General features: G+C 30.6%; 1 protein-coding gene across 8 annotated transcripts in view; it reads left to right on the forward strand.

Moving 5' to 3' along the window:
* Positions 1 to 21509, forward strand: part of Galphaq (G protein alpha q subunit) — a 69509-nt gene that overhangs the window by 15207 nt on the left and 32793 nt on the right. For 3 of the 8 annotated variants that reach the window (XM_072535140.1, XM_072535141.1, XM_072535139.1), the window contains exons 2-4: positions 3972 to 4156; positions 5878 to 6032; positions 12412 to 12540. In XM_072535140.1, coding sequence (XP_072391241.1) covers positions 3972 to 4156; positions 5878 to 6032; positions 12412 to 12540 — 469 coding nt within the window. Of the gene's footprint in view, positions 1 to 3971; positions 4160 to 5877; positions 6033 to 12411; positions 12541 to 21509 lie in introns of all 8 variants that reach the window. The other 5 variants (XM_072535135.1, XM_072535134.1, XM_072535138.1 and 2 more) reach the window with 3 other exon arrangements.

Consider the following 21509-nt stretch of genomic DNA (forward strand, 5'->3'; position numbering starts at 1 on the left):
TCATGATATCATGTTTAACATTGTCAAATGCCTTCTCGTAGTCGATGAAGGTGAGGTAGACATCTTTTCGTTGATCTAAACAGTTTTGTATTAAGGTGTTCAAACATAAAATTGCCTCTCTTGTTCCTAGTCCTCCCTTAAATGACTCATTAAACTGATTAAGCGGTGTTCATTGCATTTTGTGGCATTAGTTGTTTTTGGGATCATCACAAAGGATGACTGCAGCCATTCTCACGGAATGTAACCAGTATCATAAATTCTATTGAACAGCTTTACCAAGATTTCGATATTCTCCTCGTCTAGTAGTTTTATTGCTTCTATATTAATTTCATCTGGACCTGTTGCTTTATGCATCTTTGTGGTTCTAACTGCATATTCTATTTCACTTCGCATTATTGATGGCCCTGATAAGTTTTCGGAAGGAAGTTTGCGCGTTGGTTGTGTTGGTCTTTCCTCATTAAAAAGTCTTTCTGCGTATTCTTTCCACGCCATTGCTATTTCCTCTTCTGACTCTATGTATTCGTTTCTGTCGTTGCGTATTCTTGTTCTGTGGTGGCTTTTGTGTATATTCGATATTTCTTTGATCTTCTTATGTAGTCCAAAACTATCTCCTTTTTCCTGCAATTGTTATATTTCGTTGCACCTTTCCACCATCCAACGTTCTTTTGCTTTCTTAATTTTCTGGCGAATTTCTTTGTGTGAATTTGTCTGAATTTATATAATTTTGGCGTCCACCCTTTCCATTTTACAAAAAATTATTTTTTATTTGAAAATCCAATCTATGTGTTATTTTTTCAATTATGCTTATTATTTTAGAACTACTTTTCTTGACTGAAAAATATTACAAACATATTTTAAACAAATTACTTACTATAAACTTTGTATAATTATAAATAAAAATAGTAAACTTAAGTATGTAAATTGCAATATGTTAATTATATGTACAGACTAATTCCATAATTTTTGTTTATAATTATACAAAGCTTGTAACAATTAATCTGTGTAAAATATATTTGTAATGTTTTTGAGAAAAAGTAATTGTAAAAATAATAAGCTTAATTCAAGAAAAATTAACAAATATCGATTTGATTTTCAAATAAAAAATTAATTTTTGTATAATTTATTGTTAAATGGTATTATTTATAACTATAATAAATAAATGTTAAAGTTGCTTATTATTTAAAAACTTTTTCTACTAAGAGAAAAGTAAAATTTTGTAAAATAAATGGGTATCTATTTTAATAAATAAATTGTTTAAACAAATTACTCTGTTAAATAAACAAATCACAAATTGACTAAATGCATTTTTATAATCTATGTCACGAGGGACCTAAAAACATCAATTTTCGTTTATTCGAACCGGACATATTGCGAGTTTTATTTATGAATTTATGAATTCAGTTTTTGAAATAGTAAAATCGCTTCGCTTTTAAACCCTTTATCTTTGGCGACTCCTTTTTAAAGGAATGGTTTTTAATTTTTTTTCTTCTAAACTTTTATTGGTGAAAGTGGTTCGTTTTAAATTGCTCATTGTTTATAAACTCCGGTGTCGCCCCCGAACGGGTGACAACCAGGGCGGGTCGACCATCCCGCCCCACCCTAGCTACACCATTGCTTCCTATATGTTATTGCATCTGACATATTTTAATTGTGCTTTCAGAATTGATGTAGATCTAATAGTTTATGCATAATTACGTTGTAGATAAAAGCCTTTTGGGATAAACAATTTCAATTTTGAAATAACCATTAGGTGATATTGTCTCTGTTATCACGCAAAATTAAAGTTTTTTTTTGAATGTTTAGAAAGTTGTCATAATTTTCAAAAAATCAATTTTTGAAGCTATTTTTGCAATAATTAACCAAAGAATTAACAAAAATAACTTTGCAAACCCGTATTTTAAGGGATTTTCTATGCTTTATGAGTAAAATTGTCCCACTTTTCCATATAGTTTACCTGTCTTCAGCTTTAAAATGACATTTAATCCTTTGCATATTTTGTTTAATACATATTGTTACCACGAAATTTATCAAAAGCATTCTTAGTTCATTCAATTCAATTTATCAAAAGTTCCAATTCTTATGTGTCCTCCTTGTATATCTATGAAAATCTTATGTTTGTTAAGAGGAGCGGGGGGGACTCATGAAGAGATGCATGATCATAACACTAGACACAGGGGTGATCTTGTTCCAGCCTACTCGAGGATAAAGAAGTGTCGAACTGGATCAGGATATTGGGCAATTAAATTTTAGAACAAATTGCGTGATAACTTAAAGGATCTTCCCACAACACAGTTTAAAAGTAAAATTAAGGAAATTTTAATAAAAAATATATTTTACAGTAGTGATGAGTATCTGAAATTTCAATTTTAAACTATTTTAGCTGAAACTGATATGTGTTTTTAAGTAATTAGAATTGAAAACTTTTCAATAGAACTATTGTTCTGCTTTTATTTTGACGTGTGTTAGGCTACTGACAAAATTACAATAAATGAATTTGAATTTATTCTCATTTAATTTGGTGAAAGACTAGTGAGGATCTGTTCTATCCTTCATGTCTCCTATGACTCACATGGTTAGGTCTCTTGCGGCTAGGTCTCTTAAGGTTTAATTCCAGTGTTCTCATTAATTATATTTTTAAAAATCAGGAAAAAACCACATTTTCACTTCGGAAATCGTTTTCAAAAAAGATTAAAATACAAATTCAGTAAAATGTATACTTAACCAAAGTTTTTGTTCCCGGTTATGTCATCTCTGAAATGGCATTATCATAGACATATAATACAACATAGACTGATCGTTGCAATACTAGCCTATTCCCCCCAGTGCAACAGAGAAAACTGATACAAAGCAGTCCCTACATCTCTTTCTAATTTGCCAGGTTTATCGACAACGTGACCTAAAATGACCAATGATAAGGTCACGTGGTCGATAAACCCGGCCCATTAGACAGAGATGCAAGGATGGCTTTACAACAGTTTTTTTTCTATCATACTGGGGAACACGATTGTATTGCAGCAGCCAGTCTATCTTGTATTTATGATGATATATAATCATGTTAAGAGTTAAATTAGCAAATTCTAGCATGATTTTGTAAGTGACAAATTAGCAGTAACAAATCTCTGTGTTTTCTCTGAACATTTTCTCTAAGGCTATTGAGGCAAGGGAGCAGTTGGATGTTCTGTATACTGATTGCGAAAAATCATTTGATAACGTCAATCACTGTATTCTTTAAATAAACTGGTACAGTTTGGTTTCTCAAGAAAAACTTTTAATTTATTAAAATCTTATTTGTCAGATAGGAAGAATATGGTAAAAGGTAAAAAGTAGTGCCTTTCTCACCAATATGTGTCATCCTTAGCAGTTCCACAGGGGAGCAAACTTGGACCACCACTCTTTATTTTATTTATTAACGACTTACTAGACTGTATTAAATCTTGTAACAGCTTAATGTATGCAGATGATTTTCAACTTTTTAAAACAATCTCTAATAAGAAAATGCTGTTAAATTGCAGGATGATCTAAGGTCAGTTATTCAATGGTTCAACAATTTGAAAATGATCAAGTAATGTTAAAAAGTGTGCAGTAGTTTAAAATACTCGAAAACTTAATAGTGTTATTGAGGATTATTATATTAATGGTGATTGAGTGGAGAGAGTGAGTGTTATGAAGAATCTTGGAGTTAAATTTCAAACAAACATTAAGTTCAATATATACTTTTGTGAAATAACTAACAGAGACTATCGTGCCTTTGGTTTGGTTATTAGAAATAGCAATAACTTCAGAATAAGCAAAATTATAAAACTCTATAATGCGGTGATGAGACCATATATTTAACATGCTTCAAACATGTGGTCTCCTACATTTTAAATTTTCAAACATTTTTAACAATGGTACTGTTCTCCATGGTACTGCTCTTTTCCTAATGTAATTAAACATAATTTATATTCTATTAATACATCATTTGGTTTTAGGAACTGGTGAGTCCGGCAAGTCCACTTTCATCAAGCAAATGCGAATTATCCATGGTGCAGGTTACTCAGATGAAGATAAAAGAGGTTTTATCAAACTTGTCTACCAAAACATATTTATGGCCATGCAAAGTATGATTAAAGCTATGGACCTCCTTAAAATACAATATGGTGATTCCTCCAATCAGGTAGTACGTTTTTTTTTATATTTACATATATATATATATATATATATATATATATATATATATATATATATATATATATATATATATATATATATACATGTATTTTTACTTCTAAATTAGAAATGTAGATATTGTATACCAACTCTTTGTTCAACAGGCAACATTCTGCTTATCTTTTTCTTAACAGTTGTTAATTTACATATCTGTACCTCGGAGCTAAACTATATTAACTCAAAAAATTGAAGTTTTAAAAGAGAGCAGTTTAAAAGAAATATAAACAGTAAATTTTAAATTAAATTTTTATTTGTTTTTCTTCAAATATGTGATGGATACTATTTGATGGGTATAATTGATATTATATATTACTGTATTTGTAATTTTTTCGGCTCTTTAATTTTTTGAAAAAACGTGGAGTTAATACTATTTGGCATGAAAACAATTATCATGTTCGGGAGATAATACAATGGTAAGTTGACAGACATGAATAAATAATCCGCAGATAATATGGTAAATGAAACAAAATTTAGTCAAGAACACTTCTTTGTATTTAATTAAATGAAATAAACAAATCATATGTATAAAACAAAATGAATAAACAAAACTAATGCAAAACGAAACTCAAAGGATCATGTATGTTGTTCACTTAAATCATTTTGGACGCATTTTTTAAATCCTTACCTACTTTATAGGGGTGGGATAAATTTTGATAAAATTATGAAATTCACTTGGTTGAGCAAACTTTGCAGATGTGTGTATTTTTTTGTCATTATTTCCTTTAGCTTACCGTGAATCACAAGCAAGGGCACATGAAACTAAACATATCTAGTATTTCTGTTAAGATCAACAGATTGGAATGTTTCCTAATTAAAATTAGTTTTGAAAAAAGTAATCCCACATTATCGCTGCATACTTGGTGTTGGAACTTTGTCTGATCCCCACCAGTTTTTGGGGGAAAGTTTATTGAATTACTTTCCCCATTGGGTACAGTACCAAATATTTTAGGACCACGGACTGTTAACGATATTCCTTTGATATATGTAAGCAGACTTCTCGGCGATGATTCCTTATGTGTTTGATTGGATCGGGTTGTACTTAGCGAGAGATAAAGTGTAATCAATCGATAATACACATTTAATAACTAGAGAATATTTACAAATCATACAGAATATTTACATAGTGTTTTTGGGGCGCGCGAATATAGCGAAAACTAAATGCATTTTTTCACTGCATTTTTGAGAGTAAGAGAGCGTAGGTACCAAATTACCGTACACAGCCGCACGTTCGGCTATCAACTTGAGACACACAATCACATCTGCGATTACTTTGACTTGAACCAATCTTTATCTAAAAGTGTCGACAGTACAGCGTCAGTTATAACCCAAGGCCCTACTATAAAGTATTTATAACACAAATATCCTACAGGCAAGAAGTACAGTCTGTCACATAAAATCCAAGCCAATATTTGCGAGAACGAAAAACAAACTAATATTAATATAACTTATTGTTTTTACAACACTTCTTTAGAAAATGGTAGTTTCAAATCATATACAGAATTTTGTTTTTTAAATGTATTGACTGAATTATTGAAAAAAAAAACAGTAAGAGATTGATGGTTGCCTGGATCAAGCTATGGTTGTCATAGTATGTAAAGAGTTGAAGAAACAAATCGCTATTTTATTTTTCCTCCACTACTTTTATTTGTTTTTTTTTTGCTATTTCAGGAAAAAGCAGAACTGATTAAAGGCATTGACTATGAAACTGTGACTACTTTTGAGAGTCCATATGTTGAGGCTATTAAGGATCTCTGGGCTGATGCAGGTATTCAAGAATGCTATGATCGGCGCAGGGAGTACCAACTTACAGATTCTGCCAAATAGTAAGTCTCACAACTGCCATTTCTTCAAACCAAAAATTGCCACTCAGTGTTGGAAAAACTATTTTTTTAAATTAAAATAAAATTGATGAAGATTTATACCATTCCTTAACCATAAATTGTAGTAGTATATTTATCAATATTTCAAATTTATCTTTATTTTCAGTCAAGCATGCATACAATTGTTAACCCTAATTAAAATATTTTTGACTTAAAGACATGGTAATGGTTAAAGACTGCAATTATTGACTAATTACTATACCATCAAGGTTATCATTTCTTCACTAAGCAACACTATTAAAATTGATATCAACATAGACATGTCTGATTATATAATGTTATATATTTTCTCTTATGTCTCAGTTAAATTTGTGTGTGTCAGTTTTTAGTCCTTGTGAATAATACATATTTGTAAAATATACAGAGTATTAGTAAATACCTCCAACCAACTTCATCGAATAATTCTAATTGAAAAATAATGTCAGTTTGCTGTATAAAAGTTTGCCTGTAAATACTGGCTTTTCTGAGATACAGGGTATTAAAATTTTTCCTACAGCTACTGATTTATTTATTGCCCTGAAATTGTTTGAAATATGCAAATGGAATTTGGTGGGTTTTAATAGTTGGTTATTGTGCATTTTTTACAAACAACTTGGAATTTGATTTTCATTATTAGCGCTCATACAGGTAATGGTCTTAATTTTTTTAAAGAAAGGAAAAAAAATGCCACTGAGATTCTTCAAATTAAAAAATCATTTTTAAATTCTTCATTTAATATTTGTCAAAAAATCTTTCTCCTTTTTTTTTCATATCAGGCACTGTGTGTAAACAACATCTATACAAAAACAAAAATAAAACATCTTAATGTATAATTTTTATTCCTTTAATACATTCTCCAGAACTATCTAATACAATAACATTAAACCAGAACAATAACAGAAAGTACCACTAATATAATTTTAAATAGGCGCACAGCTACAAAAAATGTTCAAAATTACCTCCCTGAAATATGGCATAAGTTGCAACTCCTAGCTCCATTGGTTGTCGTATTCATGTAAATATTCCTGGTATTTGCTTATTTACTTCTTTTATTTAACTTATTATACTTATTTAACTGTCACATTTGCTTTAATTAAAGTGGTTATACTTATTTTAGGATAGCACTGTGATGTAGCCTGATATGGTTTTTACATTAATATACCTTTTATAAAGGAATTTTTTTTTAAATAATACACTAGGAATATTTGCATGACTACGACAACCAATAAGGCTAAGAGTTGCATTTTGTGTCGTGTCACGTTCCAGGGAGATGATTTTTGAAAAATTTTTGTAGCTTTCCGTCTATTTAAAATTTTATTAGGGGTATTTTCTGTTATTGTTTTGGTTTAATGTTATTGTATTAGATAGTTCTTGAGAATGTATTAGAGCCATGAAAAATCGCGTTAAGATTGTTTATTTTTTGTCCCAAATTAAAACAAAGAATATAAAACTGATTTTTTTATTTGAAAAATCAAAGTGGGATACCATTTTTTTCTTTAAAACAATTAAGACCATTACCTGTCTGCGCCAATGATGAATATAAAATTCCTAATTGTATTCCAAAAATGCACAATAACCAACTCTTAAAACCCACCAAATTTCATTTGAATATCTCAACCAGATTCAGGGCAATAACTAAATCGTTAGTTTGTAAGAAAAATTTCAACACTCCATATATCGGAAAAGGAATCACATCTGGGCATACGTTTTTATAGAAAACTGTCATTATTTTTCATTCAGTGTCACCCCCTGAAGTTAGTGGCATGCATTTACTAAAACTCTGTATATTTTCTAAATATTGTATTATTTAAAAGGGCTAAAAACCAACACTTTAAACCTTTGTACTCAGAAACAATTGATTTCTAAGTCTTGGTGCAATGATAACTTATGTTCAGAATGGTCAGGATGCAAAGTTTCAACCAACCTAAAACCCCACAGTTTTAACTGAAACCACTTTTATATAAGAAAAGCGCTGGGGTCCTTTGTCATTCATTATAATTATTATACAAATATGTGCCACTAACTTACATATTGTCTTTCTCTTCTTTATGAGTTTTGACCTGTTTAACAATATTCTTCCTTTCTGCCATATCATTTACTTTCCTTCTTCACTAGTTGATGTTCATGGCTTTAAGGAGCTCCTCTATATAATCCATATATCATTTACAGGCCCTTTCTTGTGTTATTTTTCCTTGAGTTTTCCATCTCTGGATTAATTTTACAGCTTCATTATCCAGCATTCTTTCGGTATGATCCAGCCTGTTTAGTCTTTGTGACTTTAGAAATTTGCGCTCAACATTGATTCATCTAGCTTGTGGTTCATTTTAATTTTTCATGTATCATTGCTACAATGGGATGGTCCAAATAACTTTCTTAGTATTTTGTGCTCAAATATTCTCAGTTGATTTTCATCAGTGCTTGAGATAGTCCATTGATACAATGGGATGGTCCAAATATCTTTATTAGTGTTTTGTGCTCAAAGATACTCAGTGGATTTTCATCAGTACTTGAGAGAGTCTACATTTTGCATCCATATGTGACTACAGATCTAATAACTATTTGTAGAATCTTAGCTTATACAATTGATTCAGTAATTTGCTTTTCATTAAATGTTTCAAAATCAGATTTTGTGCTTTTCATATATTTTGTTTTCTTTCGTTAATATTTCGGCCAGTAGATTAAAAAGTACTATTGATCATGCATCATCTTGCCTAACTCCATTTTCAATATCTAAATGTCTATTTAATCCCCATTTATGTGCAGCTCCCTTTGAACAACCCTAGATCATTTGTATAAGTTTAACTAACTTTGGGTATACCTATCATGAATAATTGCTTTAACATCTATTGTTTGCACATTCCATCGAATGCCTGTTTGAAATTGATATATAGGTTGTAAGTACACATTATATTCAAAACATTTTTCTTGTATATATCTCTTACATATGTATTTTGGTATACAGTTGATATTTTTATTCTGAAACCACAGTTGTATTCACCTATTATTTCTGCTGAAACTAGCTTCAGTCGATGGTGTATAATTCCTGTTAATATCTTACAGATGACATTTAAAAGTGTTATGCCTCTATAATATTCACAGAGTCTTTTGTTTCCCTTCTTGTACATAAGAAGTACAATTTTTAATTTCCAATCCTCTGAGATGACTTCTAGTATCCATATGCAGCAGATTAATTTGTGAATATATGCCTGAAGGCATAAAAAATAAAATAAAGGTGACTAAAAAGGGTGATTCACGAAAAAGAAGAATAATGGAATGAATGGAATGACTTTATCAAAATCAGAGCTCAAACCCTGAAAAAACAGAGTCTACGTTTCTGCAGACTTGCAGAAGATAATAATGTTGGCACATTTGGAAACCTGTAAAGAGGTCTTGTTTACGCAGAGGTTAACAACATACCACGAAAGTTTTGTTCCATTAGGAAATCAAAGTACTTCTTGCTGTTGTATGGCATAAGGCAATCAGTGGTCGAAAAAAAGGAAAGCTCCAGTCAAAATAAAACCTGGTGTTGGTATAGTTTTCTTGTATTGGTTGTAAATTCTCCTGAAATTAAAGCTGAAAATCACCCTCAACTACTTTGAAGTTGGCCATACATTTATATCGGCAGATAGCTTGCATCATAATGTGGTACAATCTCTAAGAAAACACGGTAAAACCTTTGTCTTCCAAAACTTTTGCAATGCAGTCCAGACTTCAAGGAAATCTATAGAAGTGAAACAAATGAATATTTCAGATTTTTATCAATGGATTAATTATTATACCTTACAAATTAAATTGAAAAAAGATCAAGAACATGGTTCAAGTACACTTTGTCAGAAAAAAAGTGTTTGTATTACAAGACATCTATCTCCATCACTACCTAAACCAATGGGATTTCAAAAAAAGAAACTTATTGAAGCAACTTATCCAGTTATTCCAGAAAACAGAAAAAACTTTTGGATTAATTTACCTGTGCATGAGTGAAAAACGAAAGATAAAAAATATGTAACAATAACAACTTGTTTAAAACATGTGTAAAACTATTTTGCTGTTTAAAAAAATATTTCTATTTAACAATATTTTCCTATCTGTTTAAGTATTTACTCTTTCAAACTGATTTGAATATTATAAATGTTCATTTAAATCAGTATTATTATTAGTTCTCTTCAACTCCTTATGCATTGTTCCTAAAAAATGCAAATTATTACAGTAACCATTTTTTATGTAATTTGCCACTTGTTTCTAGCAAACCACCTAAGGCGAATTCTCAAATTGTTACCACTAACGCAGTATCTGTTTTTTTATTGATAAATATGAAATATTGTGTATGTTTACCAAACACTGAGTTTTTCATAAATTCAGACTTACTAAAAAAAAACCTTCACATGTGAGTAACTTTTGAAATGATGACAGCTTTGCAAAGTCAATCTAATTTTTCTCTGTTTCATATCTTGTGTAAATACTGCGTTTGGCTTACGAGGGTAGTGTATATGATTGCTCCCATACTTTTAATTACAACCAACATGAAAAGGACAAGGTGTATATATTTTTTTTAAATTATCTCTGATGAAAAATTTTGAAAAAGATATGTTTATTCAGTCTGTAGTGGCAATTTTTGTTTATAGAATTATTAAATAAGTAATAAAGTATATTATAACAAAACAAAAAAGTCTAACAAAGAACTTTGTTTTAACCAGTTTTTCCAATAAGTCTTTCATTTGGATAAAAACTGGTTATTTTTATAGTATTGGTATATTTTGTAAGCAAAAAAAAATATCCAAAAAGTGTTGTGTAGCGAATTTACAGGAAGTATCCTTTTAAATAATATTCAATCTACTCTATATTCCATTAATATTCCAGGTTATTAAAATAAACTTTGTATTCATTAAAAAATACTGTGGTCAAATTATCATTTCCTATTTTTTATGTTTCCAATTACTAATTATATTTACAGTGATTCTGAGTTTTCATATTTTACAACAGTTTTTTAAGATTTTTTAAAATCAGCTGTATGTTTTCACGGATTTGTCATCAATTACCCCTCAAATACCTTTAAGAACCTTCAAATATCTGTATAAGATTTTTAAATGAAATCTTATTTTAGTTCTTATAGTTATTATTATTACGTATCTCAATTTTCTCTTCCCATAAGATAATTTCAGATATTTAAAAAATTTACTAGATTAATAAAATAATTCGTAGTATGCTATCAGAATATACCAATAATCTCCTATCTTCATGACTATTAAATGCGTAAAAATATATGCAGAAATTGATAAATACATTTGGACACATTTTTATAAGGATAGATTTATCAACAGTTAATTCACAAAACTTATTGATAATATATTCCTTAAACAGATGAAATATAAGCAGTCCTGTATATATTATATAGTTTATATATATATATATATATATATATATATATATATATATATATATATACAAACTGCATTGTATATTATAAGGTTTAACAATATTCCAGAACTCGTGATAACAATCTTTTTGTACCTGAACTATTAATAGCAATCTTTACTATCAAGTTATGACATATTATTTATAACAAAGCATTTTTAATGGCATATGGCATTTTTTTTAAAATAAATTTTACATCATTATTTTACAAATCAATTTCAATCTATGAGCTGTTTTGGGTCATTTTACTTACTAATGTCCTTAAATTTCCAATTATATTTGTTTTTAATTACCATTAGAAAGAGACAAATGAACTGGTATGGGCATATGATGAGGATGCAATCCAATAGAATAACAAGAAAAATTTATGAAGCAAAAAACATTGGAAAAAGAAAAAGAGGCAGACCAAGAAAAAAATGGATACAGCAAGTAGTAGAGGCGGGAAAACTTAAACAAAAATCACTCGAGGAACTGAAAATAATGGCAGGAAACAGAAAAGAATGGAAGAGGTGGGTAAATGGAAATTAAAATAGCTAGCCCAAATCCGACACCCTATTAGGGTAAAAGGAAGGGGAGAATGAAAGAAAGAAAGAAAGAATTACCATTAGACAGCTATGATTTTTCCTTTCACATCAAGCTCTTTTTTATTGTCTGAGCCCAAATGAATGAAAGTTTCATTTAATTTTTTCATAAAATTTGCATGGTTACATCCTCAACTAGTCCCAAATTAACTGTACATTTTATTTCTTGACAAGATGGTTTCCTAAGAATACAATGTGATATGTTTAATGTATGATGAAATATAATATTAGTAGATTCTCCTTATATTTTTACAATATTAAGAAATTAATTAAAAATTTATCTGTTTTCTGGAATATTATACCTCTTTAAAAATAAACAAAATAGAAGATCTACAACTGTACGTTTACAGCTATCTGGAAGAGATAGATAGAGTAGCGGCGCGGTCCTACTTGCCTACAGAGCAGGACATCTTACGTGTGAGGGTGCCCACTACAGGCATCATCGAATATCCTTTTGATCTCGACGAGATCAGGTTTAGGTAGGAGAAATAGTCTACCTACCCCGTCATTTCCTATATTTCCTGCACGGGCATTGAAATCTTAGACTGAATGTTCTTATCTCAAATTTAATTTTGAATAACTGTTGTTGCATTTTTGAATGTACAAGTCCGTTAATATTGTTACACAGAGTAAACAGTTATTGCTTTCCTAAAAATTAAGGTTTATAACAATTTACATTTCTCCACTTGTTTGATATTCAAGATAATTTTTTTGTAATTTTTTCCCTATAAATTTGATAATTTTAAGTATATTTGACACAAATTGGCAAAGAAATTTTATAATTAGGAATAATGATTGAGCAATTTTGGTCTAATATACCTTAGCTTAAAATAACTTTCTTTATTATTTTTTATGTGGTTACTTTTGAAAGATTAATCAATAACGTAACATCAAAATTCCACTATTTTAGATAAAGCCATGATAAATTAAATATTTGAAAGATTAATCAATAACGTAACATCAAAATTCCACTATTTTAGATAAAGCCATGATAAAATGTTCTTTATATACTGTAAGAGGTCATGAGGAGCTAGGGTATGCCATTGAAATACCTGACTATGGTATTCTACTGGTTGTGCTTTATTCTTGTCATCCTGCTTATGGCATAGTTTGAAGTAAAGAGTGGCTGCCATAGCTCAGTGGCTACTAGCTTACCACGTTGGACGGCTCAGGTTCGATCCCAGCACGGATATCAGACATTTTCAATTTCTAATTTAACTATGCCGCCACCCTGCTAAAGCCATCGGTCCCAGAAACACACGCCCATTAGTACCGTGAGTCACGAAGCAGTTCTAAAATTCAGTTTTTGTAATGGCCTGCCATGCCATCAGTGCTGAGATTGACTGAGTTGTGTAACATAATGTTTTGCAAAAAACTGTTGCACAAGATTCGTGCAACCAGTTGCCCCTAGCATTAAAAATATAGTAGTTTTCCTCCCAATGAGTTAAGCAGTCAGTTTAGAATTTGAATGTACAATTTGATTTCTATTTTATTTGTCTGGCTTAAAAAACCTGTCAATGCGCTTATCTGTACAATGTAAAGTCATTAAATTTGACAGGGACAAGGATGAATGATACTGGATCCACAAACAATTACAGATTTAGATGAAACAATAATTTTTCTGAAAGTTGATACTATAAACTTATAATATATGCCATATCACTAGGAATACTATTACAATGTAAAAACATACTGTTCTCAGCAATAATCTCTAATGATGAGTCTGCATCTACCTTTCAAGCAAACAAATTTTGGATAATGTTATTAAAGCATGAATTTCTGTAGCCAAAAGATTACTTTTGTCAGTTATGTCTAATGTTTTCTGACTATCCACCATCATACTATTTAAAAAATTATTACTAATCTTGGTCTCAAATTATTATCACGCATATTTTTCTTAGGAACTGGTATTCCAGACTCCCAATATAGTCATGTCAGCTTCTCCAGGAGCTTGGAGGAGTAAGGGCGAATTCGAAAAATGGTCATTTTAAAAACAGTCTCATTTTGCTCACATACTATTAAAGAATACGTCTGTATCATTATAACACCATGTTTCGCCCTTCATACTCCCAAAATTCTGTAGGAAATAAGATAGCAACCAATTCATGTCAGAAACTGAACGGCATAATCGTCTAGAAGAGGAAAGGCGAACCCACAAGCTATCGTTGCGTTTCCGTTCAAGGTTCGCCCCTACTCCTCTATAACCCTGTTACTTAACGCACCGGTGTTTCTGTAGCTTTAGTTGGTGAGACATTCTTGCGTTGTATGCAGATGTATGCGTTTTTCTTAAGTTTTTCTGTACGATCGTATGCTTGTAGTTTTTAATATTACATTAGCGGTTACATTAGCGTTAAAGTTATAGTGTTTTTTCCGATTTATTTTCAAAATGAACACCGAGAACACGACAAGGCGGAAGCAAAAGAACACGGAACAATGGGTTGTTAACGTATGTAAAACCAAACGAAACTGTGGTGAAGCGTACATTTCGAGAAATACAAACAGATCTGTATCTGCGCGCACAATCGGACCACCATGTAAGTGTCGTAAATCGTGTTTTGAAAAGTTGGGCATGAACAATATTAATATGATTTTCAATAATTTTTGGCAACTGGGCAACTATGATAATCAAAACCAATACCTTTCAAAAAAGTGTTAAGTTTCAGTGATTGTAAAAATTCTTTAATTACTGACAGAGCTAGTAGAAAGCTTCGGACCATAGAGTACAGTGTTTCAATAAATGGAGAAAGAAAATGTGTTTGTCGTCAGGCTTTTATTAGCATCCATGGCATAAGTGAAAAAAGAGTTCGCGTTGTTTTAGACAAGCAGACCACCACAGGAACTGTGCTGAGTGACAACCGAGGGAAGCTATACCCAGGAAATAAAATGTTTGGATATAGAAAGCAGTTGGTCAGAGATCACATTGATTCTCTTGTTACTGTTTCCAGTCACTATAACAGAGCCAAAAGTCCTTTTCGAAAATATATGCCACCGGGTTCATCAATTACTGGGGCATATGGAGCTTATATGGAATGGCTAAGAAACACATATCCTGAAGAACAGCCTGTGATAGAGTCCTACTACCGAAATATTTTTGTCAATGAATTCAATATAGGTGTTCAGCCTCCTTCTGTTGATGAATGCAATACCTGCTCTAAGACTAAAATTGAAATTAATGGGTTAAAGACTAGTAACCCGAATTCTCCCCGAATAATTGAATTGGATACGAAACTGAAGGTTCATTTAGCAAAGCAGAAAGCTGCTCAATTTATGATGAAAAGCTACGAAAGCAACCAGGATACAAATATTGAAGTTATATGTGTTGATTTACAACAAGCATTACCCACGCCTAAACTTACCTGCAACGTACAATATTACAAAAGAAAAATGTGGACTTATAATTTAGGAATCCATAACGTTAAAACTGGAACAGCCGTAATGTATGTATGGGATGAAACCATCGCTAAACGCGGATCGTGTGAAATAGCCAGTTTTCTCAGTCACTACTTGGAGAACTTTGTTAACAAGCAAGTGCGACAAGTTATAATTTTTAGTGATAACTGTGCCGGGCAAAATAAGAACATAAACGTTGTTTTGTCTAACCTCCGCCACATTCATGCAAACCGCTTTGATCTTATTAAGCACGTTTTTTTAATGTCTGGGCATTCGATGATGGGTTGTGATCGAGATTTCGGTTCAATTAAATTAAAGATCAAGGACTGTGAAGTATTTTCAAAACAACACTATATCCATTTCATTGAACACACGAAAAAAAAGAACAAATTCCAAGTTGTTAATGTCACGAGGGAAATGGTTAAGGATTTCAGCGTTCTTCAAAAAGCAGCAACTAAATCTCAAATATTGGGAGCTAACTTCAAGGATGGTAGAATATTCGAATTTTCAACAGATTTTAAGATGGGCTTTAAAATTCAAATAGCATACAACACGGATATTTCTACAAATGTCATACTCCAAAAGGGACGAAAGAGACTTCACGATATAACAAATTTTAACTTAGATAGTATAGAACTTCCTCTCAAATACCAGGGTGCCATCAAGCTTACAGAAGAAAAGAAAAAAGACTTACAAGATCTTCTTGATTATGTACCCATGCCTCACAAGCATACTTTACAAGAAGCTATTAGTGGAGGAAGTGATATAACTGAAGTCGAAGAAACTGTAGACGATGAAAATCAAATTGAGTTTAATTGAAGCTGTATTTGTGAATTTTGCAATGTATTCCACTATCACTAGCTCTCACAGAAACCTGTTAAAAAAACTAGGTATGTTTATTTTGTAGAATAAAAAATATTAAACCTCTTTTCATTTTATTTCATAAAATCCTTGCAAATCTTGCAAAATCCTCTTTTATTTTTTATTAATAAAATAAAACTTGTTCGGTGCTACTAGAGTATGCATTCCACCTCATTGGTTTAATCTACCTAAAGGATTTGGATTTCGAAAACCCTGGGAAGGGATTACGGTGTAATTTGCATAATCATAAAGTTTATAAAATGTTTATTAGTACTTAGCAATAAATATTTTGCTTACAAAGGATGCCTTTCATTATTGTGTTTAAACTCTTCTCAGAAAAGATTATGGTGATAGGCCGACGTATCAGTAGGTAGAACGTGTTTACACTCACAAATACCATCTTTACAGAGTGAATAAAATCATAGGTAAAACGAATTATTATTTCAATTTTACAGGTTAATACTTTGTCATATCAATTTACTATTTTGGTTGAGAATAAGCCTTAAAATAAAAATGATAATTCTTAATTTTTACGTGTTACGCGTTTTATTCACTGTAAAGATACACCGCATAATATAGTAGAAACGCGACAGTAGACCGTATAATAATATATCTACTATCGTAGCACCACTTATTCGCCCTTACTATTTTAATATGTTCGTAAACTTAAACTCAGTTTTCCCGAAACATGGTTTTTGCGGTTCGCCCTTACTCTTCCAGGCTCCTGAAGTGTATTATGCACGTGATGAAAATATGGTTATTCCTGTATCAATTGTCATTGATGTTGAGAATACATCCTACTCTCGAATATTTTTCTCTCTAATGGTCTAAGCCGCCATCTATATCATCAATCCCAATTATGTGAGGCCACAATTAAGTTCATCCTCAATCTCAATCCAAACTAATCAAAACACCCTGCATAGAGCAACTCCCTTAAAAATAAAATAGAAACATCCAAATAAAATCTGCAAAAACTCACGAAACAATGGAACATTTTAACAGAAAATACTGGACACAAACCTACTCATTCTGGAGGTCGGATACTTTTGAGCCAGACCTTGTATATTTTCTCTAAACTAATTGAGTAAGTCGCTTCCTAAACATTTTATATAATGCCCAACTAAAATGCCATAACCTGACCGATTCTAGTTAGTGATTAATGATCCCTTTGTTAAATATAAAAAATTTCTTATTGAAATGATGAGTAATAATTTGTTACATAAAGTATAATATTATGTAATCTTATAATAGTTTGATATAAAAATAGAGCTATTTTAAGGTACTCACTTTATGGTTGTGGTCCCTGGTGGTTTGATCAAATATTGAAAGATTATTATTGATGATTGTAAAAGCATTCTTTACTTTACATAATACATAAATTACCATCAATTTTAATAAAAATATACTTAAAAGAATATATCGTATGTATAATATTAATAAAAAAATAATTTTTCTTAATATCAGCAATAGGATTAATGCAAGTTGACCTAAAACATAATATTTGGGAATCAGTGCTAAATGCTTGTGGTGTTTCATTATTAACGGATATTAATATTGAGAAAAAGTTAACACAGTCAGATTTCTCGTAATTGTTGATTTGATTGGCATGATGACGACTTAGCGATTTTATTTTAGAAAATGATATTACAGTGTTACACTTGTGTTTTATTCGAACATGACAGCCATATTATTATAACATAATACTATAAATTATAGAAGTTTATCTCAAATTAGAAATTTTATTTGGATCAGCTACTTAATGTGTGCTACATTTTAATGGCACTATAAAGATTTGACCTGAAGCCATATTGTCCTTCAGCTGAGGTATCTAAGTTTTAAATTCAGGAAAATTTGGCTCAGTGAATATAGATCAATAAAGATAGAATGAGCAAAAGTTTTTGATATTATCTATTGATTAGAGCTTTTGGTCTAAATAGCATGTGTTACTGTACAAATAAGTACATGTTAGATGTACATCCAGATAGCACTGATGATGGAATAGTTATTCTGAAATCGTTCTGTGATGTAGCTCAATAGGGTTTTTATAAAGGAATTTTTGTGATACATGGTATACAGCCAACTACAGGAATTTAGATTCATTGTGGATTTGAACATGAAATATATTTATTATAATAGAGCAGGCATACTTTAGATATTTTAATTGTCCGAAGAAAAATATCAACTTTCCGAAAACATTAAACGGAAATACAAAAACATTAACTCACAGTTACAGAAAACAGAACACACCGTGGCCGTGTTCGGCGGCAGCAAATGGGTCGTTCAAACAGATTGCACCAAGCAACTGAAGTGGCTTAAGAACCAAGAATTTGTTAATTCCAAGTTCGTGCACCTCAAACCACATCATTATAAGGAGTACATAATTTATAAATCATTCATTGACAATGACAATTACTATTGAAAATTACTATGGCTTTAGACCAAGATTTTTACATTACTAATTAAATATACATAATATTCTTTAAAAAATGAAAGGTTTTAAATAGAAAAATAGAAAAATTTTTACTTATTTTTAGAAATAAATTGAGCTGTAGGGACATATAAAGTTTAATCTTGGTTGTTATATAAGCATTTATGTTGTTATATAAATATATAAGCATTTGAGATAAAACATTGGCAACACTGTAATATTGCTCACGGTTATTACAAAATTTAGTTGTATATTGTTTTAAATTTGCACGGTTTTTTTAAACAGACAACACTGGTCAGTCTCCCAAGAGGCACGCTCACACTGTCGACGTTACATCCACCATTTGATTGTCCCTATTAAATTTTTGTTTAATACCCATACCACTTTAATAACTATATTTTTGTAAACAATACAGAACTTTTAAAATAGTTATAGTTATAAATAAAATACTGAAAACTAATTTTATTTTCATAATCTTCATTTTTTTACCATCTCAAAACAACTTGTATGATTTTAAATGTTAACACACTCTTTTCTTAAGTGAAAAATTTAGATTGTACTAATACTTATGGGTTGATACTGAAAAAATATTTATGAGAGAGAATCAATATTTTTTTTTACTGTTTCCTGATATTTGTTGCTCTCGCAACTATATCTGGATGACAGGCACACATCAATTCTGTTTTTGCTGTGCACACTCTTTTTATGATGTCTATCTTTTACAATGGTCCAAAGATTTTCAATCCGATTACGATCCAGGAGTTTCCTAATCATTCTATATAGTAAGTTTTTGAAATATTCCGTCATGATTATGGACACATAACAATGATCTCAGTATTGATGAAACACTGCTTAACTGTTGTCATAAACTTTTCTTGTATTCAGTCTGTGTTCTAGAAATCCTCTGTATGTGAGTTGTAAAATGAATTATAAGCCCTCTAATATCTTTCTTAATGGATGTTTAACTGTTTGATCAATATGAGATGGCGTAGATTTTTCGTTGTCACTCTAAGGAAACGCGGTCATTGTCCTTATAAAATTATTATTGTCTTATGACTGTCATATGAGAACGAAACTCCTCAAATGAGTTGATATTTTTACCCAATATTATATATAGTTTAAGATCCGATATAAGAATAACCGATCTGTTTAATGGATAGAAATTATTTGATAGATAATTTAGTATGTTAAAAATTATAAACAGCAAGAGGTGCTCATTATAATTTTGTCCAGACTATAATTAATTAATAATTAAAAAATGACTTTAAAGATATGTTATTCAGTACTTAAAAACATTTTATTATTCTAAACCAAAATATAAATATTACATTTGTAATACATTGATTCCAATTAGTGATTTATTCTATTTCTGATTCATTGGGACTAAAATTTTCATTATTGCCTTCACTACATTCGTTCGCCATCATCTTTCGTCATGCATTTTCAAAGGTATTTGGTCCCTAATACATTCTGTTTGTTTTAAATAATTATCTAAATGCCAATCACAGTTTTCAGGCTGGAGTTTTGTACATTCCGGCTCAGTTGCATTAAGCCACATGGAATTAAGAAAAATAATTCTTTAAATAAAATAAGTTGATTGTAGTGAGTAGAATCATACATTTTTGTAGAACTGTATGTGGAAGGTTGTTTGTAACTAGAATTTGAATATGCTCCAGCTGAAAAAGTTAAGGAAAATTTCGGAGAAAATTTAGAACGAAAAATCCACGCTACAGACCCCTATTTTCAACCTTTTATCTAGAATATCTTGAAAATTATCATATCTATGACAAAAGTAGAAAGGAGTAAAATTGGTCGCAATTAAATTTCTTCAAAAGTTGCTTGTGTAAGTTTCTGCAAAATTTTTATAAAGAATTTGAAGTTATATCAAAAACAATTACGTACATAAAAATGCGATACCTTTTTGTGTTTCAAAATCCATCTTTGTCCCGGATAATTAGAAATGTTTCAAAACTTTGCTGCTTGAAAATTTGTTGGTAGGTATATAAATCGCTGATTTTTTAACCTATATTTCGAGCAAAAAATATTTGAAAAATTAAAATCTGTTAATTAGCTACCATGAGAAATTTTTGAAATGGGTTAAAGTCATATTTTTATTTATTTAAATTTATTTTAACACGTTCGCACCTAACCTATTGATACTAGACGTTCCTCAGAAACGGATATGGGTTTTTAGGTAAAAAACAGGAATATTGGATTAAAACTCGGACACATGGATTAGTATATAGATATTAAAACATTTTTTTTTGGTTTACTTAGCCTGTCAGTATACTGGTAGTCAGGATATAGATGTACGTTTTTAACTATATACTAAATACCAGTATACTGGCAGGCTAATCTAGACAAAATAAACAACAATAATCGCTGTATAATTGGGAAAAAAATTTCTCTTATCAATTTTATTATTTTTTTTATTACAAAAGAAACATAATTATCATTCTAAACTTAAAACTATAAGAAATAAATTTATTGTTTGACTTGTGTATGGAACAATTTGTAGCAAGGAACTATGCATAGTCCTGGTGAGTAGGGGCAGCTGGGACAATAATAACGGGATCTTTTTCGGGCATTTTGCTTAGTGCAATATCGGCACCGTAACATACCACTGTTATTTTTTTCCGTGACAGGAACTTGTTCTGGGTAATGCATATTGTTTGCAGTTGTTTGTACCTGAATAGCCTTGTTATTGTCGATGAGGTCCATTACTATGCTCTCACGAAATTGCAAAAAAGAAGTTTTCTTATTCGATGC

The sequence above is a fragment of the Diabrotica undecimpunctata genome, chromosome 6, assembly GCF_040954645.1.
Source record: "Diabrotica undecimpunctata isolate CICGRU chromosome 6, icDiaUnde3, whole genome shotgun sequence".
Lineage (NCBI taxonomy): Eukaryota > Metazoa > Arthropoda > Insecta > Coleoptera > Chrysomelidae > Diabrotica > Diabrotica undecimpunctata.